We start from the raw sequence: 23,201 nt of genomic DNA, 5'->3' as shown, positions 1-23,201 counted from the left end.
GGCAGGGTCTCACTAGGGCCTTATCCAGTCTCATTACTGCCTGCATAATCTGGTGTTCAACCATAAGTCATCATAGGCAGTGCCCTCCTGTGTTCAGTGCTTACTAAGTCTAAAAACTATTTCATTTTTTACCTTTTACCCTTCTTATGTGAAGAGTGTTCCAGAATCTGACTGCTCTCACAGGTAGAAACCTTCTGATTTCCAGCTTAAATATACTTGTGGCCAGTCAGCAGCCACCTGATATGGAGTTGTTTGAATTCATATTCATGTCTGTAGATATTTTAAATTACAAAAGCTGATGTCATTGCATGCAACCAACTTTCAGATCTGTTCTTCAGGATTCAGGAAGGAAAAGATTATAAATTTGCTGAGGAAAAGGCACAAGTTTCTTCTCTTCTTATGTCAGTGCATTAGAAGGTGACCTGGACGACATTACAAAGGAAACAAAGATGTAACACAGGAACAGCTTGAGGAGGTGCCAGTTCAGGACAGAACCAGGAGATCCATGACCAGCTGAACGGCATATTGAAGTCATCAGTTTGATGGATCGAAAAGGGCCAGCAGAAGCAACCCTTGAATTAAAAACTGCTGCTTGCAGTGGTGGGAGTAGTGGCTTGCCTGTGAGGGAGGAACCAGCTCCCCTCTTCTGTTTTCCCGAAAGATGTGACAACAAAGGTCACACTCATCTGCCTGTAAAATGATATGTGTATGTCTCTATGCAGAGAAGTGTGCATGTGAGAACTGACAGTCCTCCCCTGAATCAATACTCAGCTTTGTAGAGAAGAAAACAATTTCTGCTGAATTGATGGCTATCTCATCCCATTACAAACCATAACAGATGGGTTTTCTTCAAATCTCTATGCATTTTAAAATTGTATTTACACTCACTAAGTTAGTCTTCCGTCTAAGAGGGAAAAATAACAGTCTCCTGCTTCTTCCCTTTTTCCCTTCCCTGGTGCTGTGCTTTCCTGTGGCTGCTGGCTGGGTACAACTCACCTTCTTTCTTCCTTTTGACTGAGCTTTTTCTGTTTCAAAATCAGTTATCTGGTCCTCGTCTTGGAGACAGGAGTTCAGGCTCCTTTGGATTCAGCAGAGTAAGCTCCATAACAGGCAAGCACTGGACTGGAAAGCAGAGAGGTATAGCTATTCCTTAGTTTCTCCAGAGAGAAAAAGAGACTGATACTGTTACCCCATGCCCCCCCCCCCCCCCCCAGTAAAAAATGTAGATTTTTTTTTAAAGAAAAGTGAAACACATAAAGTATTATCACTCCTTCTATGACAGACATCTACAGTCCGGCCACTCTGGCAACATTTCAGTCAGCCAAGAGTATTTAGCAAAAAAGAAAATTCAATCTGTGTTTCTAATAAATGCTTCTGCTGCCCAATTTCCCATATTTTTGTCAGCAAATCATTCTGCTGTCCTCTGTCATGTAGCAGTCATGTCCCTCCTCAGAGATGGATGCATTTCAGTGGCATTTCTTTTTTTCTTTTTTCTTTAATACAAGATAGCAATGCTTCATAAAAGGCTTTCTGGGATCAGGACAAAAGCTGCCATGTGTACATAACAGTATGCTTAGTATCTTGCAATGGACTGGCTAGCATGCACATATGACTTGCTCCTGGTGGATCAAATAGCTGGCTTTTCCTGGAGCTTCTTTAGCTTAAAGTTAAGGTTTGGGAAAGAAGTTCCAAGAATAATCTAATGTTCTCAATTGTTGTAGCATGCAACAAACAGTAGTCTCTTCTTCTTCAGAGAGATGATACTCTTTCTAGATGAGCCTCAACCCACAGCAATACAGAAGCAGGACTGGAACGAACTGAGCAACACAAAGGTCCAAAATGGGACCCAACTGGCTCCTCTGTGGGGGGGGGGAGGAGGGGAGCGACAGACCAGTGTGGATTTGCCTTCCGACAAACCCAGAGAGCATGCCCCGCCAGACAGCAAACTGGTGACCAGCACCAGGACCTTCCCCGAGGGAGGAGGGTGCAGGCGTCGCAGAAGGATGGAAAGGCAGGACCAGGCCCAGCACTGAAAGGTCGCAACGGGACTTTGGTCCCTGCTGGTCCCTCTGCACCCCACATCCCCTTCCTCCCCGTCACTTGCTGCCGCTAGAACCAGCAGAGCCGCACCACGCTGCCACACATCCTAGGGCTGCTCTCATCTTCCCCGATAACCCCACAGGGCTCCTAGACCACTCTGGTGGCCACAGGCAGCCGCAGCTGGCTGCTCCTCCACCACTTCCTGCCGAGGCTTGCACCCATGGCACGCCTGCCCCCCTTTCCCTGCCGCCATCCCCGCTCCACGGCGGCCAGGCCAGGCACATTGCCCTCTCTGGGGCAGGCACAGGGAGGCCAGGCCAGCGCCTGCTCCCAGTGCGGGGGCAAGGGGCAGGAGGCCATCGCCTCAGAAGGCAGGAGGGCTGAGGCACGCACTGCTGGGGCAGCCCGAGCCCCTGGTGCGCCAACACCGTCATGGTGGGCACTGCCACCGGCACCGGGCCCTGCCCAGGGGCCGGGGCACAGCGGCCCCTCACAAAGATGGCGGCTGCCCGAGGACCCAGCCCCTCACAAAGATGGCGCCGGCGGCGAGGACGTGGCCGCGGCCGGGCTGCGGGGGAGGGGGGGAAGGTGCCGTGCGCATGCGCGACTGCGCCGCGGCCCGGCACCATGGGCAAGAAGCGAGAGGGGCTGAGCGTGGCCTGGGAGGTGAGGTGGCTGTGGGGTGGCCTTGCTCTGGGGTGAGGTAGTTGTGGGATGTAGTGACCATGCTGTGGGGTGGCCATGGGGTGGCCTTGCTCTGGGGTGAGGTGGTTATGGGGTGGCATGGGGTGCCTGTGTGATGGGATGGGGTGGCCTTGCTCTGGGGTGAGGTGGTTATGGGGTGGTGTGGGGTGCCTGTGCGATGGAGTTGGGTGGCCGTAGGGTGGGCTTGCTCTGGGGTGAGGTGACTGTGGGGTAGCAGTGCTGTGCGGTGGCCATGCCATGGTGTGGGGTGGCTCTGGGGTGGCCTTGCTCTAGGATGGGCTGGTTATGGGGTGACTGTAAGGTGGCTGTGCTCTGGGGAGGCTATTCACTGGGGTGAGGTGGCCACAAGGTGACTGTGGGGTGGCTGCACTCTGGGGCAGGGTGGCTGTGGGGCAGGGCAGCTGTGCCAGTCCGGTGCCAGTGTTTCCCGGGAGCAGCGGTGGGAAGGGGGCTGCCCAGCCAGTGCCTGCCCCCCAGGTGGGGCAGGGACAGAGTATGGGGCAGAGCCCTGGGGCGCTGCCCCCCTTTTCCGCTCTGGCCTCGCTCTGTGTCGCCAGGGTTCGGCCCAGCTGCCGTCTTCATGTGTGAAGGCCCTTTGTGAGGCTCTGCTGGGACCGGCCTGTGCTGGGCTCTCCTGCATGCGGGAAGCACGGCGCTGACCTTAACTGTGGCCATGGCCATTATTTTGGCCTTATTAAAATTCCCTGTTCAGAGGCTGTGAGGTGTTGATTTAATAAAGCAACTGTTAGTCAGCAGAGGGCAATACAGCCCTCACCTGTGAGGAGTTCTCTGATATGAAACCAGGCACCACAAGTCAGCCTCCTCTACAGTTGCCACAAGCCTGGGACTGTTTCCAATCGGTAGCAGTTGCTCTCTAGCCTTCCTCAGAGACGGGTTTGCTTCCCTGGAGAAGTGCCGGGTTCTCAGTCCCAAACACTGAACTGAGCAATTCCGTTTGATGATTTTGCTTTTGCAGAACCTGTGAGAACGTTAAGAGGCGCTTGCCCAGTGACGTGTACAGAGAGGCAGTGCAACATGTGTTTCAGTGGAGGGTGTTGGAGTAAGCTCTTGTTCCTTGCTAGCACATCCACGCACAGCCCAGTCTTTGAGGGCTGTGATTAAACAAACAGTGTGGTGTGCTCAAGCTGTCTCTTCAGCATCTCTACAATACTAAGTAAACCAGCATGCAAGATGGAGGAGAGTGTCAATACATCACAAAAAGGAGAAAGGGAAAAGACTTACTTTTAAAAGTATGTCTTCCTTCTAAAAACATTTTTATTGCTACCCTTGGGTGTTTCATAATCTTCAGAGTGGCAGGAGGTCTGCTGTCATAGCAGTTAATTTGTATTAACAAATGGGGTATGTTTGTTAAGGTCTCTCTGAAGCAGACTTCATTCTGGCTCCTGCACTGACCAGTGCTATCTTGACTGTTATAGAGGAGGCAGGGGAGAGCCCACAGTTCAGGTCTGTGGGTTTTAAATAGTTTGGGGAGAACAAAAGCCAGAACCTTTCTAACAAACGGCAGATATGGGGCAGAACCAATCCAATGAATCTTGTTGATTAACTCTCTGTCCCCAAGTCTTTCAGGTGAACTTATGCAAAATGGACAAATGCAGCTGGGGGGGTGGAAAGACTAGGAAAAGGACCTGGGGCATGCCATGTATGCTTCATGTGTTGCTAGTGAAAAATGTGTGTGTCCTATTGTGCCGTATGACTGGGAGTTCATTTATAGTAGTGTTATGCTCTACCTCATCTAGTTAGGCCTTTGTTGGAGAAGATAGACATTTCTGGGCACTCTAACCTAAATGCCTTGCCAAAAGGAGTCCAGAGGGGAGTGTTCTGACAGTCCAAGCTTCTCAGTAAGCCTTGCAGAAAGAATTGAAATAATGAATTTTTAGTTGTTGTTTCTGGAGATGTGACAGCCAAGGAGAGATGAGATGTTACCTTCCAAAAAGAGAGGTGGTAAAAAGCATGAGCCCTTCTCTGAGGCCTCCTGATCACAGAATGAAAAAGGACTGGTTTTAGCTGCCACAGAAAATTATTGCAAAATATTTGGGGACTTTTGGTATCTTTAGATTTTTAAAAGTTGTCATGATAGAACAAGCTCCTTTTGAAAGGAGTGTAGAGCTACTCTTCTTGGGAGTGTTCTAGGTGAAAATTTAACCTCTGTACAAAATTACTACTAAAAAATAAAATCCTTTTGCTTGCAATGAAGGGAAGAGTACTGAATGGAAATTGGGGAGAAAGAAAATAAAATTACTTTAAGCCAGAGGAAGAGAAGTCTCTGATTTAGGTATATCAGGAGTCAGAATGCTTGACAACTACGATATTGATTTCATAATTTAAACTTTCTTTCAGTTCTTTATTACCTTCTGAGCTGTTATGATTGTAAAGAAAACTTTCCAAATGAGTCTTAATATGACATGATGCATGGCTATCTCTGAAAGGCCTAATTTAGGCAGTGTCATGCTTGTTTAACTAAAGTCATGATGCTAAATGAATACAATTTTCTACATGGACACTCATGTCTGTTTAATTCTGTGTATCAGATTAGTTTGTACTTACAAATTACAGGTGCAATTAATATGACCTGGTTTAAATGTATAGATGTGTCTCTATAATGTTGTGGTGGTTTAAACACATGCCACTTCTTTTGTATGGCTTTGTTGTCTTCTGACAAGTGGTCCAATTGACAATACTGAACTGCCCAGAACTTCCTTGATGAAATCCATCAGGAGAATGAAACTAGGAAGACTCTGGTTGGTTCTGTGGCAATGTAGTAAAACTGGGAAGAGCTTAAAGAGAGTGACAAGGATGATCAAAGGTGTGGACAACTTGTGCAAGAAATGACTAAGTAGAGAATGTTCTTGTAAGCTTGAAAACAAATGGCTGAAAGTGGATCTGACATAGGTCTACATTCTCTCTACACTACTTGTGGTTTTAAACAAAAAATGAATGTTCATTGTCTCTTCAGTACACAAATTAGGGCTATCAAATGAAAGTAGCAGATGCAAACTGAAAGCAAACTTGTGTCATACCTGTGCAAACCTTCCCATAACTTGTGACTATGATGTGAAACTCCTCGTCATGAGATGTTGTAGCCCTTAAAAATATGCTTGGGCTTAGGCAGCAGCTGAACATGTTAATGGAAGGAAAAAAAATTGTGGGGTTATTAAATGCAAGAACACCTTGTACTCAGGTAGACCCTGACCTGCAAATGCCGAGTGTGTATTTGGAGAAAGTATTGTTACATATATTGCCCAAATCCTGTTCCTGACAGTGACTGATCAGTGTCTAGGCAAGAGTATTAAGAATAGGGGAAAAGTCATTACTCAATAAAGCTGTTACAGAATTTTTCAAAATGCTGTGGATGGTGCTTGTGGTCACATCTGTGTGACATCCTGCAGTGCCTCTGATACGAGCTGAGACAGTGTGTGCTAACTGGATAGGCTGTAAAGGAGAATATGCAGGTGGGATCCAGCCCTCTCTCCTTTGCCAAAATAGAGGGTTGATCTGCAGGATTTATCTTAGACTTTGCTGATTGATTATATTCTAGTGTGTAGTAGCTTACCTGGCAAATATTTCCAAGCATGCTGTGGGCACAGCATCTATGAAATGACTTGTAAGTATGCAGAATGATTCTATGAGCATGGTGAAAATTGAAGTGAGTCCATTGAGCACAAGTTAGCAAATGATTTTAAACAAAACTCATCTCTGCTGGGCTGATTTTAATAATCCAAATTTGTGAATGCAAGAACCACTAATTCCCTTGTGAAAAGAACTGCTCAAGCATACTGGCAGGTGACAGGTAGGCATGAGGAGGCTGCTCAGCAAAGGGATTTTTTTTTTCTTTGCTCCCACCTCTTCAGTTGGCTTTGATCTGTTTTATGTGAGGGTCAGAAGATGAAAACCTCATTACATAACGCTGCTGGATGTCAGTGTATGTGTGATATGGCTCTTTGCCAGTATCTTTATTAGGGAATTCATAAAAGTGGAGGATGCCAGTTCTTGGAAAGTGCCTTTAGCCTTTCTGCTGGAAAGAAAGCTTTTATTAATTCATTACAAAATGAATTAAAAGGGATCCAGCTCAACTCTGTAAGCAAAGCTCCCTTCCTCCCTCCGTGCTAGCCATTTTGGACTCCCTATCCAAGATGGTCCCAACAAACTAGATTTGTAATAAACATGTAAGTCAGTGCACTGAAAAGCCACTCTGTATCTCTCTGGTTTGAGAAGGTCTCTAGATTTTGTGTGAGTGTTGTCAGAATTCAGTGAAAATGCTTCTGTGCTTAGTCATACCTTTTGGAGCAAGGGAGGTACCTGGCCTAAGATCACTGTGTGTGTACAAGGCTGCTGGGACTTGATTTTCCAGAGTGCTTCATGGAGAGCAGAAGGGCAGCTCTGTATGCCCTGAGCTGCTATCTGGATGTTAAGCACCTGTTACACTTCCTCCTTCTAATGGGCACTACTTAAAGATGTTGCTGTGAGTAAAGTCCTTTATCCCTGCTATAGAGTGAGCTGACCCTGAAGAGTTGTAGTGTGAACTTTCCACACGCTGCGCTTTAGCTCTGTCCCAGAGGAACATCTTCATGGAAAGAGTGTGTGTGTGTGGCGGGGGCAGGGGGAGAGTTTGGTCTTCACAACTTGTTCACAGCTGTGCTGAGACTGCCATTAAAAAGATATGTTAATGTGAAGTGCAGTGATGGTTCAGCATCCCGCTAGAGAGCTCAGCTCTTCATTTTTGTGCAGACCTCAGACAGGCCTAGGTTTGTACTCCAACTAGCTTTTTAGTGCATTTGTTAGCATGAGGCAAAGGTTTCCATCCACAGTAACTCAGGTGTGCAACTGCATCTAGGATTGCTCTGTCTTGGAGAGCTGCTCCTGGGGATTATGCTGAAGCTTTAGAGGTTCCCTTGTGCTACAGCTTTACAGGCTGTGGGGCCCCTAGGAGATTCCTTGGCAGCCCTGAGAATAAGCAGTAATTCTCAGACAGGTTGCTCTGACTTCTCCCCTGTGTTTATTTTCTCTTTCTCTGTCTCCTTTTGCCTTGCAGTGAATGGATGGCTTAGCTGCTGAGAGACTCCTAGCATGCAGGAGCAGATCCCAAATCCCAAGTGAGGCAATGGCACTGGCATATCAGGATACTGCTCTGCCCATAGTTTGGGCTATTGTCTGGGGCTCTTTGCGTAAGTAAACCACCTCCAGAAGGCAGATAGTGTTTTCTTAATTTGAAAGTAGGGAAACTGAGGCACAGTAAATGGAAAACATCTAGTAATCCTTTTGTATAACTCCCTAATGTCCCAGATCAGCCTGAAGAAATAATGGGATTCCAGAGAAAAATACTTTGTTCCTTCAGCAATCAGTTCCTCCTTCCTTGCATTTGTTGTGATTATTTTCTGTCCCTTGTGTTTCCAGCTCAGCAAAGCTGATGGTGCAGTTCAAGGGCTTGTAGTTGGTAATGTTCTCTGGCAGGAGAGCCAAACTTTGGGTTTGATTTAAGAGCAGAAAAACAGCTGGAACTTTTAAAATATTATGTGGATGGCATCTGGAGGGTTTTAGTCAGCACGAAGTGAGCATATTGGCAGAGTTGGTAGAACATCCCAATATTATGTATCATGACAGTATGGGCAGAGTGTACTAATGAGAGCAACTGCAAACTGAGTGGGAGACCCAGTTCTGGAGGAGAGGAGGAGGAATGCATTGATGTGGCTAATTTAGTGGTGGGGCTGGCAGCTGACTAACCAAAGCTTTCGTTAAATTGTATTATTCAATATGATTTTTAAATGCTGTCCTGGAAAAGGCATGATGCTTTGTAATAAGTTTGCTAGCTAAGGAGGAACCAGGTAACATGCTGAAGTACTTCTTGCTGTGTTTGCAAGGGTTTCCAACGCGTAAGAGAGCAGATACTCAGTCATTTGCAAATGGTAGGAACTGGTGATGGAGATAATCTGTTCAGGGGCTGAGCATTGAGACTGATTGAATGAGCATGCCTCCTTCACTCTGCTGCACTCACCCGTTAAATTAACTCACCGATAAATGCAGTTGGAGCTGACTTGGGTGAAGCCCTTGGTTTACCCTGATGCAGACTGGGTTGTGGTCAAATAATGCATCCTGCTGACAGGGAATGATGAGCAGCTGGGGTGGGTAATATTCTTAACTGGCACAGCTGGATATGGAGGGGGACAACTATCTTCACCCTGAGTCAGTGTGTTTCAGGTAACGTTTCAAATATATCTTTCACCTCTGCAGGCCTTGTAGATTTAGCTGTGGAGGCAGGAGGTGGAGAAGCTGGACTGCCATCTTTTCCTTCTGAGCAGAGGTGGATCTGTATCAGCTGGGAGAAACAATGAGGGTGACTGTTTTTCAGATCGATGGGCTGGAGGAGAAGCTGGCACTCTGCAGACAGAGTATGGAAGAGGTGGATCTTAAACTGCGCAGGGAGAAACTCAGCCCTGAAGGAAGGTATTGATGATCACCTCCTTTCACAGCTATGGCTGCCCACTTCAGCCAGCTGCTGCCCCACTGTGGTACTCAGCAAGGGCTCTTGGATGGATTGGAATTTGTGCAGTTTCCCATGACAAGTCTGTCTTCCCCCAACTTGGTGCTTAGTCGGAGAACTTACCTGTGTAAGAAGTTTAGTGATATATGGAGAGAGCTGATCTTACAGACAGCCCCACTCAAACCTGCAGTGCACCTAGCCAAGCAATGCATGCACCTCCCAGTTTCTTTGCAGAACTGGCTCCAGGCCTGATAGGAAACAGCTCTGTAAGATGGGGAAAGGTTCACGATATGCTGGTACTTAAGCCTTGTGGGGGCTGCCTAAGTTGAGACAGGCAAGATGGGTAGCAACCACTACTCAAGGCCACACCCAGGCTGGGATGCATTTGGAAAAGGGCTGAGGGAAGTGACTCTAGCTCTGCCTGTGTTGCAAATAATCCTGGGTGTAGGGATGCAATGATCCACTGCCTTGTCATGGGAAAGGGAAGAGGGACAACTCCCCTGAGCTCTGTTGCTGACATAGAAGGGACAACTGTAGTCTTTTGAGCTGAAATTCAAGCAGGGACTTTAATCTGGACTTTTTTAGGAGATGCGGGCAGAACCTGACATCTCTCTGGAGCATGAAGCAAGAAATACGTCTTCAATCCTTAACAGGGTGCAAAAGCCAGGGCTTCCCCTAACTGGCACTCCAAACTGATTCTCGGATCTGTGAGCTTGAGGACATGTCCTCAAGTCATCACCATCCTATTTCTCTGCTCCTAGTAAAGAGTCTGGAAAGCTCAGTTGTAGGCCCAGGAAGGGAGCAGTCTTGTTGGTCCCCGTTTTCTGCTCTACAGGAGTATGTCCTATAGAACGCAGTTAGAAATGGCCCTAGCAATGACTCTCACACTGAGATTTTCCAGCCTCAACTTATGTTCTTTGCTCTCCATCTGCCGTTCCTTGAGCCAGCCCCTTGCTCTCTTTTCTCCTCCTTTACTGGAATTTTATATCCCCATTCATATTTGGACAGGGGCCTGCCTCCTTTCCCTCATCTCTCGAGCTCCAAATCTCACCAGTCCTTTACCAGGGCCTAAATTTGTCCCCTTGTGTTACTGTCTGGACTCCTCATCTGCTGCTGAGGTGGCCAGCCAACCAGCCTCCTGTTGAAGTAACTTAACAGAATGGAACATACCTGTATGATTTCTCTCTGAAGTGTGGGACCTAGAGCAGAGAATTGGTATTTGGGAATTCCTAGGGCCTTTTGTGAATGCAACTTGAATGCTGAGGGAAAGAGAAATCCTATTGCCCTAATTCTGATTCTTCCCAACCATGGAAGAACATTCTTGTCCCCTCCGCAGAATCATTGATCCAGTGAGTATTACATAAAGGAGATCTCTGCTTTCCCATTTTGAAGTTCAATTATCACATTTTCTTCCTTGCTTTCCCCACCAACCCAAAGCCCCCTCCTCCTAGATTCACAGTAAGCTGCCCACTTGTTCTCTGGGCTCGGAGTCCTTGAGTCCTGCACACTTCACCATGTTTCTTTAGTAAGGTCTCAGTTCCTGAGTTCCCTAAGTTTTCATACCCTCTTCCCTTGACTTGGTTCCAAAGGCAAGTTTCTAAGTAGCAGCTCAATAATGTTGGCAAATCTCTTCTCACTTCCTCCTGGGCTGTGCTGTGCATTTCTTTTCCTAGAGTTGTCTTTAAGAGCCCTTCTTTCCTATCCTGCTGCTAATGTATCCTGCTTTCCTGATGCCTGTCACTTAACCAGCTGTACGCTTAGGTTTGAATCTCTTTCTATTACAGGTTCTTGCTTTACCCCAAGGGGCACAACAAACTCTATTATGCTTACTGCCTTCTCTGTAATATTACTGTCTGTTCTGAACAGGGAGATAATTTGTTAGTACATGTTTATTTATATGTACAGTCTGAAAGGAGCAACAATGTCCTCATTGCTGTAATGGAAATGCTGCTGCTTTCAGGCAATTTATTTTGCTTTTATATTTTAAACTGTGTATTAATTAATCATCTTGTGCAGTTGAAGACACAGGCTGAGTAGGTGGCAGTGTTGGCCTGATTTACTTACTATCCTGAGTCTTCAGTCTAGTAACAGGTTGTTTAACTATTTTGTTACTGGGCCTGGGTTCAGCATGTCTTCCTGAGTTGAGGAATTTGTATAAATCAATTATCCCTGAGAAAGGGATCTCAGCTTCAATGGGTCAGAAGAGTTAGTCTTTCAGCACTGAGCCAAGATGTGGTGGAAGGGCAGGATCCAGCAGAGAGCATGTACAGACCCTGCCCTGTCCCATATCTACTGCAGAACTTCTTCCTCCACCTGGGGGAACAGGGTGGGGGGAATCTCTGACTGACAGACCCCTTTTGAGCCTGCTTACATACAGTGGCACTGTCCTGAAATGAGACGCACAACTTTTTCCTTCGCCAAAGCTACATCATTTAACTGTGGCATCTCTCCTCCTGCTCAGCTGGGGGTTTCCAAATTCTCACCTCTGCAGTGAAGGGTGAGGGAATCATTCTGTGAGCAACTATCCCTGCTGGTGGGGCAGAGTTTCTTTTCCATTATATAAGCAGAGAAATAGGCTGTGTTGTGCCTTGCAGGTAATGAACTCCTTTTCTCATTACAGAAAGTCACTGGAGAGAGAGAGAAACTTACTAATGACCAAAGCTGACAACTATGGTAAGAGCTTCATTAAAAATGGTCCCTCTGGGTTGGATGGGATCAGTGCTACAGCTTAGCTTCCTGTTCAAGCTCCTGCCACCTCTGACTTCTGCCTTTGAATTTGGGCTCAACCAAACAGGGCAAGGCTGAGGGAAGTATGGTCAGCATTTTATAGGAGTCTAGATCCTCTGTACCCCCTTTTCAGCTGGAAAAAAAAAAATGTAGCAGCTGATAGAGGGGAGAAGGGAGGGGTAAGAGGTCTTACTGGTCTGTTTCCTGCACAGCACTTCCCATATTTATGAGCTTTGCATACTGATCCCAAGAGAACAGCCCCTGGGTTAAGGTAGCCTCGTTCCTATAAGATAGCTTTGAAAGGAGAGGTGAAATATTTTTTTTGTGCTGCAGCTACAAGCAAGGCTTTTGTTTGTTTCCCAGAAAAAGAACTGAGTGTGCTCCGTAAGGAAAATCGCAAGAATGCTGCCCTTGCTGTGGCCATGGGGTTACTGATTGCTCTTATTTATGCCTGCTGGACAATGTGATTGCACACAAGAATTCTTCCTGCTCACCAGATGACTCTCCTGCAAGGAGCTCTTCCTTCTCTCACCAATGTGCCTTCCTCCCATGGGTGTGAATGAGCATTTCACATTGTTATTGTTTATCTTCCCAAGCCTCATTGCAGGGATGCTTTCTCTCCAAGAACTGAGCAGTTGGGAGGCAAACTAGAAATCAAAGCACACTTGTGATCGGAAAGGAGGTCAAACAGGGTTCAAGGCAGAGCCCTCTTACCCAATATGCAGTCAAGACCCTCCTGGCTGATGCAGGAAGGCAGTACATTCTCCCTTTTGAAGACATCTCTGGGTTGCAGACAAGTACTCTCTGGGCCACCTTCTTGGTTGCTGTGCCTCAGCAATAAGCTGAGCAGACCAAGCTCTCTGGATCAAAAGGGACACCTGGGTATTGTGCCCTCAAACACATATACATCCTTTGAGCTGATGCCAAGTAGAGATCCTTTCCTCCTCCACACAAACTTACATGAGCAGAGGAATCCTACCTCCACAAAATCAGATGGGAGGTGGGTAGCTCTCTTTCTGTAGGCAGGTAACAGCCAACTTGAGATCTTGGTGCTTGGACTTTGAAAGATCTGCTTACTTCTCATGTACATCAGAGCTTGTTGACCATTCTGTGCCTCTGAGAATCAGCACTTGCATAAAAGAGTTTGCTATCAACTCCCAGGTATGGAAGTGCCTCTGTAGGGTTTTAAATAAAATATTTAGATGTGGTAATTTCCAGCTTTTCCTTTTTTTCCTCTTCCTCTCCCCTGAATTTACTAACAGGCTTCTCAGCCACAGTTCTGCTCTGTTCTTGTCCTACACCCCACCCCCCCCCCAGCATGCAGTCCACCCACATAAGCCTAGAGAGGGCTAGGTACTTGACATTTCTGGGTGGCAGGTCTCAGTAGTGCGCTGTTGGTTTATTGTGGCCTGGAATCTACTTGAGCATTTGTTGTGTGTGTTTCCTCTAAGTGGAAAAGCAGCCTAGTGCAAGGCAGAGGAGTGCCAGAGGCTGTAGACAGTATCCTGCATTCCCTTCTCATTCTGATCTAGTAACATACAAAAGGGAGCCCTGAGGAAGCTCTTACTTATCAGGAAAGCCTTTAAAAGAAAGGACTACCTTCAAAGTTTAACTATGCAGGGCATTTCTCTCCCTGCACTAACACAAACTGCCAGCTAGGATTTTGTGGGAAACAAAGTAAACAAGCACCTTTGTGAACTAAAGGGGCTGTATTGATAATAGAGACAGTGAAAGCAGAAAAGTCAACACAAAATGATACAGGGCCAATACATTGTGCAATTAATGTACGTAAGCATTCCCTTCAGCACGACCTTCCTCATTCCCCTTCCCAGCATGCTCCCTCCATATTCAACCTGCAGCAGGGAAGCAAGTAGCTTGGTGGCTCATGCTGCCTTCTTGAAAGGGAGTTGAGAGTTAAGGTTCAGTTCATCAAAAAATAAAATTAAAATTAAAAATAAAAGCAAATTAAAATTAAGAGGAGCTAGAGACAACAGGGCAAATAGGAAGCATCTGTTCATAAAAGCTAGCCTGCAGGCAAATCAGGTTTCTTTTGTGCCCTGCAAGGTCCACACTTACCATGGTGTACTCCCTAGTTACCCTCCTGTCTGCCAGCCCAAAGGGGAGACCAAAGACCTGAGTGAAGGACAAAACATTTAGCAAAGGAGCCTGGTAAAGGGAGCAGCTTGCTTTGCTGGCATTATAACAGCCTCAAGGCAGTCAGCAGACATGCCAAAACTCAAATTACTGATTTAAAAAGCCAACTGTACACAGGCCTGGAAATCACACAGCTGGAAGTGCTTTCTTGCCCACTGGGAGAAGTTCTTCCCTGTCTCCCATGGAAGTGCCTTTGCTAAAAATGCCAGTGACAGGGTCTTGTCCTCTGAGGGGAAGGCCACAATCTCTCTCATGTTTTACCAGGCCTCAAGAGCACACAGGGTTGCAGTTCAGCAACAGCACAGTCCCACAACTGCTCAGGCAGACCTGCCTGTGTCTAGGGATTAATAATTATCAAGGGAGAGAGGGGGAAGCAAAAAACTTTGGCCCACTTCACTACTTTTGGCTGGAGTTTGAACAGAAATACAATAGCTCTTCTGCACAATATTCAGGGCTACCTATCTGTAACCTAACCTCCCATCAACACCCAGCTTTGCCTCCTCCAGCTTCCCTACTCCAACAGACCATACCAGGTTCTGTGCTGCTCCCCTAGCCAGGGTTTGTGGTTCTGCAGTGTTGAAGCCTGTATCCAAGTTTCCTTAGTACAAGGAACTGTGGCAGCTAAATTCATTTATGCCAAACAGTAGAGAACTAATGCACAGGTACCTGGACACAATTTGCTTGTGAAGACATGGAAGTGCTACAGGCTCAGAGAGCAGAGCCCGCTCACATTGACAGGATGACATTCAGTGTGTGCAGAGATTCAGCACAAAACCTACACACAACATTGGGCCTTAGAGTGGAGATGGGACTTTATAATGTTCTGTCCTTATTCTGGCCTCTTTGTGAGGGGTGCAATGCACCCATGCACCTGTACTCCTGCAAGACCCAAACTTTCCATGTCTCATTATACACAGCTTGTTCAAATCCTACATATGAGAATGGGGAGAAAGAAATAATAATCTAAACAACTGCTATAGTTTCTGGGAGAACTATAGTTTTCTTTAAGGCACAGTTCAGGCAACCCCTAAATAAGTTTCCTCTCTACTGCCAACCTGTGTTTAAAGACCAAAAAAAAAAAAAAAAGAAAAAGAAAAAAGAAAGCAACTTTGCTGTCTGGCCAAAAGCAGTCAACTGTGTGTTATCTTCTGATTTATATGGAAGACCTGGCAAAAGCCACATGGAAGCCAGAAGTGAAGGTAAAACATGCAACAGAAGACAACTTTGAGCCCAGCACAGAAGTGCATGGAGAAGTCTGTTGACACACAATCATGCTGAGAGTCATAGCTCTGGGCCTTCACACTCCAGATGCAGCTCCAGGGTCAGATCAGACATGGAGGGTTTCAAACACCACTCTGACATTTAAAAAGGAAAGTCTAATATCCTTTCCAGTGGATATACTCAGGCAATAGGATTTCTTCTGAATAACCAACATGGTCAAAGTCAAGATCTCACTTCATCAAAGCGCAGGGTCTTTGTTAAAGTCAGATGTTCCCATCATTTCCTCTCAAGACCTCCAGCATCACAAACTTCCTGTGTCTTCCCTCCCACATCTCTTTTCCTCCCTGAAGAAATGGGTAACAGTACCAAGTACTGAGTACCAAGAAAATCAAAGCACCTTGGTCTCAGAAGTACCACAAGGCATAGACACGTTCACAAATTAACATCAGGCTGGTGGCTCAGGGTCAGTCAAGGACCCAGAGAGGGGAAATCCTTGTCACAGCAGCTTCTAGAGATCTGAGAAAACCCTGGCACTCTACACATCAAAACTGTGCCAGGAACTCTCCTCTTATCACCTGGGGTGGCTTTTGTTCACCAGGATACCATCACATAGGAATTGTCAGCAGTCAGCCAAGTGCCTTGACAGCACAAGTGCTGGAGACACCAGCAAGAATACATACTTGTGTCCCACAGCTAGCGTTCCCTAATGAGTTATACCCACCACTGGGTAGCAAAGGCCCTTGACAAGGCCAAGGACACAGACAGGTGCTAGAACATCGTGGGGCTGCTTAAATGTGCTGTTCCCCAGCTCTGTCACCATCCTCTGCTCCTCCCCACACTGCCAAGGAAGCACGTGCCACCTCCAGAAAGTTCTGGCACACACAGAGCTCCACAAACCTAGCTGAATGTTTGAATAGAACAAGGAAAGCTGCCAGCCCCTTGGCCTTATGCATGCAGTAGGTCAGGACAAAACAGCATTAGGCCTTGGCTCCAGGAGTCTCCATGGGTACTCCTGCAGCAGGCACTACCTGAGCCACACACTTACATACCCTGCCATCCCAGGCTAGAGCCTTGTCCTATGCCTTCTGCATACCACCCCCCTGGTTAGATCACCTCCAGGAAATCAGCTCTGGAGAAGACCAGGGGTAGAAGGTGTGGAGTCTCCCCAGTCCAGCCAGTCCTGAAGAATCCAAGCGAGGCTCAGCAACCCCCTACACCCCTCCTGAGTGCAGGGGTCAGGGATAGTGCGCTTGGATGAAAGACAGGACATCCTCCTTCGATAGCTTCTCTGGATCTTGCCTTTTCTGAGAGTCATGCACTTTGACACCTTCCCCCCACTCCCAGAAGAGGCGGCTGTAATGGCAGACACTGTGGGCAGAGAGGAGAAGAAGATTAGTATGGCAAAGGGAAAGGAATAGGAAAACACTGTCATTGTAGCCCTAAAGTGCACTACAAAGACAGTTGCCCTGGCAATAGGAGCTACACGGAGACAGTCTAAGGGGTACCTTAGAAGGCCAGTACATTCATTCACCTGATAAACTCTAGAGCGTTTAAGGTACAAAAACCTCCAAGACTAAGAGATTTCCATGGAAACAAACAAGCTCCATTCAAGATTGACCATTTAGTATTTGCTGGAAGGAAATAGGTCAGTAGGGAAAACCTACCTCTCCCAAAGGTTTTCAGAGGATGAAACTCAGAGAATGTTGTTGCAGGCAATGAAGAGACCTTAATGAAGATCTTGGAAAGTCTGACAGCAGCAACAAGCAGCAGTCTGATCACTTACTCACCGCAAACCTACTACAGTCCGGTAATACTTGTCTTACGGAGCTTAGCAAATGAACAGAACTTCATGCTGTACAAAAGCAGCTGGGATCATCCCTTCTTTCCCCAAGCGATCTAACCAAGCCCCACCTGGCTGATGAGACTTTGGTCCTATAATGACCACCTCTCACTCTAGCCATCAAGCACAGCCTTCCCTCAATGCATCAGCGTAGTCCCAACCATAATGAAAACAGAAAGCTGCTAACTGCTGCTGACAAAGCAGCCTTTAGTTTTGTACAGTTACTGACACTTAATATTCACATAGCTTATTTAGTGCTACTGTTCTAACAAAGCAGTATTAGCATAACGACAAGAGCACATGTCAGTGGCTAATTGCACAGACATTAGTACTCACTAATGACAATACAACGCATCCCTTCTGGAGTCCCACACAAGCCTTCCCCATTCTCATCTATTCATGCTGGTCTACTTTTGAGAAAAGGAGTGTATAAGTAGAACTAACCCCATCCTAAGGCAGGGAGGGAAAAAGCACCATTTGCCACTGCTTTTGTAGTTTTAAGCCTCTTCTTCTATTTAGCTGGTTAAAAGAAGTTTACAGATTCCTAAGAGCACTGCTGTAAGCTAGATAAGGAGATTCAGAGTGGGAGATCAGGGCCCCGGTTTCATATGAACATTGCCCTCAGAGGCACAGTCAGGGAGGGAAGAAAAGGGGGAAAAATCTTTGGAGACCACCTGAGGCAAGGTGTCCAGAACATCTCCACCAATGAGCCCTGAGCTGCCAAACAGACTCAGAATTTACTGTCCTTAGGTGGCCTTGGCCTAGTACAGAATAGATGCTGGATTCAGCAGCCACAGCATTAATGACTGTCTAATGACAATCCATTCCCATCCTCTTCCAAGGAGCTGCTGCTACTTTTTTCTCCCTTTCTCATTAAACAATTCCCAGCTAGCTATAACTTATTCCAGAGCCCAGCCTAAATGATGTGGGATTTGCTTTTAAATTAGCAGCTTCCAACCAAGCATCTTAAGATACTTTACAGTTGCCAGACTTGACTTCCATTTCTGTGGGTGCAGGGAGGTTCAATAACTTGCTGCAGACAGGGAAATGAAAAGGGAAATGGAAGTTGTGAGAAGGTGCATTATTCATAGCAATCAATGGCAAAATCCACCACAGATCAGCAGTGTCCTAAAACTCCAAGAAGATACCAGCTTCTGCAGCACACCCTGCTGGTGACCAAGCTGTGCTTGCACTACAAACGACTGCAAGCACAGAGCACAGCCAGCCAGGAACCCCTTCCAAGTCCCCATAAACAAGATCTAGAGAAGCACCAACGGTCAGGACTTTTTCACCACTTGACAATACTACCTTAAGACCTAAGCACTGGCCTGTTGGAGAGAACAAGGCAGTATACATGGGATGCATGAACCCCTGTGCAGTATCCTTCCATAGCCTTAGCTCTGGCAAATACTGGGGCCTGTACTCACTGAAAGGGTGCAATGGATTCAGAAGGGAGATCATATGTTGAATTCTTGGTTATCTTGTTGAAGAAGAATTTCCTCCTGGATTTTTTGCTGTATGCCATTGTCCAGGGATCTTGGGAAAAAACACAGGGTCAAGACAGAAAATGGAACAGGGAAAAAAGCACAACACAAACACATATAGTGAGAGCAGGGAGGAGCGATCTATAAGAATATATTGTGATCCCTCCCTTACTCCTTTTCCTTTCCCTCCCCACCAAAGGACCTGTTTTGCAGGCTGCTCTCTATTCACTGACAAAATTCCCTACTCTCTGCACTTAAAAATGGACATTCTAAGTAGGATACTTCCATGTACTATTACTTTGGAAAATACTTTCTTGGTGAAAGAATATGAACTCAAAAAAAAAAAAATAGTCATAAGTCATGTAAACATATGGAACTCCCCACACAGTAACTAATCAAATCACAACAGAAAAACTTATCACAAAAAAACCCTAAATCTTATCCCAATGCAAGCTACCCTCATTTCAAACAGATGTAACCAGTCTCTAGCTACTGGAATACTCCCATTAATTTTTATGGGGTTACAAGAGCAAGCCTGGTCACTACTTTTCACTTGAAGATAAGCAGAAAAGGAAAATGAGAGCAGGGGACTCTCTCTTCCTACCATTCACAGTCCGTACGATGTAGAGTCCCGTGGGCACAAAGTGCCGGTCATCTCGGCCCGTGTAGGATAGCCGGGGTATTCCCCCTGAACTCTTGATGACTTTCATCTCTAACCTGAATGTTGAGAGAAGGTAGTGATAGAGATGGCCAAATGCAGCATCTCTTGTTTCTTCCTTCACTGTCCTCTTGCATACCAAATGCACCTGCACACCCTCTCCAGAGCATCACACTGAAAACTGACAGCACTGCACATAACAGGACAAGTCATCACATCTCTGGAGAATTCAGTCTCTTGCCTCCCCCACACATCTAGAAAAACCAGCCAGAAATCTCCATATAAACAGGCAGCAAGTCAAGTGCTGGAATGAAGGATCTATGGTGATTTACCATACTTAATCCAAATGGAGCTGCCATTTCAGGTACAAACTCTTTCAAGCCACTGGCACTTCTGTACACAAACTCAAATAAAGCTTTCTTCTCTCACACATCAAGAGAAAAGGCAAAGGATCCCTGGTGACAAGAGCTAAAAAAAGATGCTGCTCCTACTACTGTTAAGCACACTGGTCACATCTGTGCATTAGAATTCAGCAGGATGATTCTCTGAATAACCAACACCCTAGAAAGAGCAGCTATCAGCTGTAAGAGCTCTTCCCCCAAGGATCCGCAAGCACAGACAAGCACATCCCTCTCACTCCTATGCTGACACACATAGTGGCTGATGTCTTCAATACATTCTGAAGCATCTCCCTTGTGCTGGTCACTTACCTCACAAAAATCTTCTCCATCTCCTCCAATCTGTACACTTCCTTCACTCTGGAGAAAGCAAAAGCATGATGAAGCATGGTTAAAAAGTCTGAATTGTCCTCTTTTTCTCTCCCAGGTACTGGGAGCAGCCAAACAATAATTTTGTACAGCATAAGGTGGTCAAGCTTGACTAAGATTCACCTTCCTTCTCAGTCTTATGCCCCAGTGCCTTGTTTCTCCTGTCTTAAGAAAACCTGACACCTGCACACTCACAGCTGGGTTGCTGTAGGCAGTATACAAATGTCCTCACTGTTAAAGAATCTGTGTATTTTTACCTCAGGCTAAGCATACAGAAGAACAGTGAAAGCCAATCACTTTTGCTTTCTCACAAGGTAAATCCACCAAGACCAGCCCCAGACAGGAGATACAGTTCTGGCTTTGGCATGCTGGCCTCGCAGTAAAACTAAACAGCCTAATCTTTGGTGTAATTATCCTCAAGGACACCTCAAACTCATTAGTAACCCTGAGGTATAAAAATACTGTTATTTTTTTTTAATCATGAAAGATAAGTTGGAATCATCATTCTATGATCACGTCAATCTGCTTTTATTTTTATTGTTCTGAGACACACAAAGATAATCAAAAAATTTCAAAGGCACTGCCTTTGACCAGACACGTCAACGACCCATTTCCCACGTACGCCTACAAGCATCAGGCTTCCAAGGCACAGCTTGACCACCACAAGAGCAGCAAGAGGCCCCTCTGTAACCATTTCCACAGCCCTCTTTCTCAATTCCCCTTTGGCCCTCCCCAACACTTTTGGCTCCAAGTGCTGTGACTGTCTGTCTTGAGGTGGAGATCCTACTCATGATCTTTAATTAAGCCATTAAGCAGAGGTTCCACTTTCCTTCCTTCCAGCTTACCTCATGATTTCACGGCACTTGTAGCTAGACTGATAGCCTTCCTTCTGAGACAAAAACTGTTTTGTACGCAATATCTATGTGATATCCACCACAATGATGCTCTGATGCTCCACCACAGCAGAATTAACAAGATGGAAAGTCAGAAGGCAACCAAAGCTGAAGCCTCTTGTCAGGAACTTTCTTGGGATTATAACTAAAGCCTTCTCCTCAGATTAACCCTTTGGAGATTGCAAGCACTGGGGAACACTTCATTTATCTACTAATAATGATTAAGCTAACTGGGTGTTAGACCTACTATAGCATGCACTGGAGATCAGCACCAGCCACTGCACCTACAATGAAGGCATGGCTGCCCGAAATCTGAAAGGAAGGGACAGCTCCTCTTTTATAAACCTTATCTCGGACATCTAAAGGGCCTTTAGCCTCTTCCCAGTGAAGAGGCTGAAATTCATCATTCTGTTATAAAGTTCAACTCCTTCAGCTCCTCATCTTCATCCTTGAACGTGCTGAGACCAAAGCATTCCAGGCTGAGGGAAGGATGAGTCACTCACCGAATGGGGTTCATATCTGGCCGGCTAGGTTTAGAAACAGCTTTGACAAACTTCTCCGCAAGTTGAATCCTGAACCAAAACGGAAAGAGAATCCCGCAGTTTATTTAGACCTTCAGGCACAACAGGTAGGTAATGGATCCAGCAAAAGAACTGATACGACACTCTCATACATGCAGATAGACTGACTCCACTGGGAACCAAAAGGATATTGAACAACATCTTTCTCACCCTGCCCGCCCAGTTCAGTGCCCAGTGAAAATGGCTACTATTCAGTAAAAAAAGGTTTCCATAGCTCCTCCACAAAACCATGTGCTGCTGAACACATTACATTCATGCACCAGCAGAAAAGCAGGACTGGCAGAGACATCATGCCACTGATGAAGGAAATAGAGGGGTTCCTCCCTTCTCCTCAGCCAGTCATCAGCTGTGTTCATTCATATTCCCAGGATGATCAGTTCACCCAGACTTTGCCTGGCTCACCCCAGACCCCAGGAAGCTAGACCTGTCCTGATACACAGAGAAGGTACAGAAGCTTCGCAAGAAAGAAGCTTCTCCAGAGCCTACATACCTCTGGTTGAAGTGCTGGTTTCGAACATCATTGCCATTCAGCACCAAGACATCCAGGATGTGGATGGCACTGATTTTTCGCTGCGCTTTCCCCTAGGAGGGCAATACAGAGACTTACTGCTCAGACTGTCCATTGCTATTTCAGCTTTGTTTTGTAGTACATTTTTTGTCAGCACATCATTCTCTTCTAGCAAGAAAGCACTTCTTCAGATATTAGAAGGACAGCAAATTCCCTGCAGCCTGTGGTACAGTAACATGCCATCCTCCGAGAACCGTTGTAGTTCATCTACACAGTTCCAGCTCAGAGGAGGGAAAGAAGGCAGGGCCACAATTGCCTGAAGGTGCCATCACCAGCTCTCCGGCACAACTGCGTCATCAGGCACCACAGTGCAAAACTCAGTGCAGTGCAGCATCCTCACCTGAGGTGCCAGAGCAGCACCAGAGCAGAAACACCCTGGCAGCAATGCCTTGCACTCCAGGATCTTCTCCTAAAGCCTGCAATCACCACCTAGCAGTTATGCACCCAAAAAGTCACAGAACACGTTACCTCCTGGTAACAATGCCATCTCCTGCTGCACTTAGGACAAAAGCAAGTTACCTCCAAAGGGGGTTCAAAATGATGTTAAAAGATCATCTCTATAGCCCTAGATAGAAAGAAGGGAACTTAATCCAAAATAGTTTCTCTAAAGATCATACACAAAAGTGTTGCACTTCCACAGATGGAACATTTATTCTGCAGTACCCTACTGAGAATGAGTGAAACTGTTAATTATATTTTCAGACCCCTGGCAAGGCAGAGAGTAACTTCCTACCTCTCCTTTCAGTTCATGAACAATCTCCACAGAGAGAAGGGTATCTCGTGGCAGCTCTGTTTTCAAGTCCAGCTTTGTCCAGCGATCTGACTGGCGACCATCCCAGGTGTAGATCTGTGATTTCTGTGTGCAGAAGGCAGAGTCAGATTCAGCCAAGGCCTGATGGGGGGAGTGGAGGAGGAGAGACCTCCAAATTTAAAATTAAATCTAGAGCAGAATTTTCTTGTCCTAGGCTGTCAGTGGTAGTTTCTTTGTGGGAAGTTTTAAGGAAGAACCTTAATCTCCACAGCAAACGAACAAAACCCTGATTCTGATCTGTCAGTGGTTTTTCATA

General features: G+C 46.2%; 2 protein-coding genes across 5 annotated transcripts in view; one reads left to right on the top strand and one right to left on the bottom strand.

Annotated features, from left to right (window-relative positions):
- The first annotated feature begins 2,618 nt into the window (after nucleotides 1-2,618).
- CCDC167 (coiled-coil domain containing 167) lies at nucleotides 2,619-13,179 on the top strand. Of its 4 annotated transcripts, XM_026122945.2 has the most exons (5): nucleotides 2,619-2,706; nucleotides 7,796-7,928; nucleotides 8,992-9,204; nucleotides 11,862-11,914; nucleotides 12,332-13,179. In XM_026122945.2, the coding sequence occupies exons 3-5, from the start codon at nucleotides 9,089-9,091 to the stop codon at nucleotides 12,433-12,435; spliced, it is 273 nt and encodes a 90-aa protein (XP_025978730.2). In that variant the 5' UTR covers nucleotides 2,619-2,706; nucleotides 7,796-7,928; nucleotides 8,992-9,088; the 3' UTR covers nucleotides 12,436-13,179. The 4 variants fall into 4 exon arrangements, 3 of the variants coding, with proteins under 3 accessions (XP_025978730.2, XP_025978729.2, XP_064365596.1); XR_010388521.1 differs by lacking the exon at nucleotides 12,332-13,179 and having other exon boundaries at nucleotides 9,110-9,204; XM_026122944.2 differs by lacking the exon at nucleotides 7,796-7,928 and having other exon boundaries at nucleotides 2,620-2,706; nucleotides 9,110-9,204.
- A 479-nt stretch (nucleotides 13,180-13,658) lies between these two features.
- Nucleotides 13,659-23,201, bottom strand: part of CMTR1 (cap methyltransferase 1) — a 30,130-nt gene continuing 20,587 nt past the window's right edge. Inside the window, exons 18-24 of the mRNA XM_026122943.2 lie at nucleotides 22,868-22,990; nucleotides 22,057-22,148; nucleotides 21,489-21,557; nucleotides 20,036-20,083; nucleotides 19,272-19,384; nucleotides 18,611-18,719; nucleotides 13,659-16,711 (exon numbers count right to left, since the gene is read on the bottom strand). Of these exons, the coding sequence (XP_025978728.1) occupies nucleotides 16,579-16,711; nucleotides 18,611-18,719; nucleotides 19,272-19,384; nucleotides 20,036-20,083; nucleotides 21,489-21,557; nucleotides 22,057-22,148; nucleotides 22,868-22,990 (687 nt within the window). The 3' untranslated portion in view covers nucleotides 13,659-16,578. The remainder of the gene's footprint in view (nucleotides 16,712-18,610; nucleotides 18,720-19,271; nucleotides 19,385-20,035; nucleotides 20,084-21,488; nucleotides 21,558-22,056; nucleotides 22,149-22,867; nucleotides 22,991-23,201) is intronic.

Source organism: Dromaius novaehollandiae, chromosome 3 (assembly GCF_036370855.1).
Source record: "Dromaius novaehollandiae isolate bDroNov1 chromosome 3, bDroNov1.hap1, whole genome shotgun sequence".
NCBI classification, from domain to species: domain Eukaryota; kingdom Metazoa; phylum Chordata; class Aves; order Casuariiformes; family Dromaiidae; genus Dromaius; species Dromaius novaehollandiae.
Note: the sequence above shows the minus strand (reverse complement) of the source record. Positions and strands in the feature narration are given on the sequence as shown.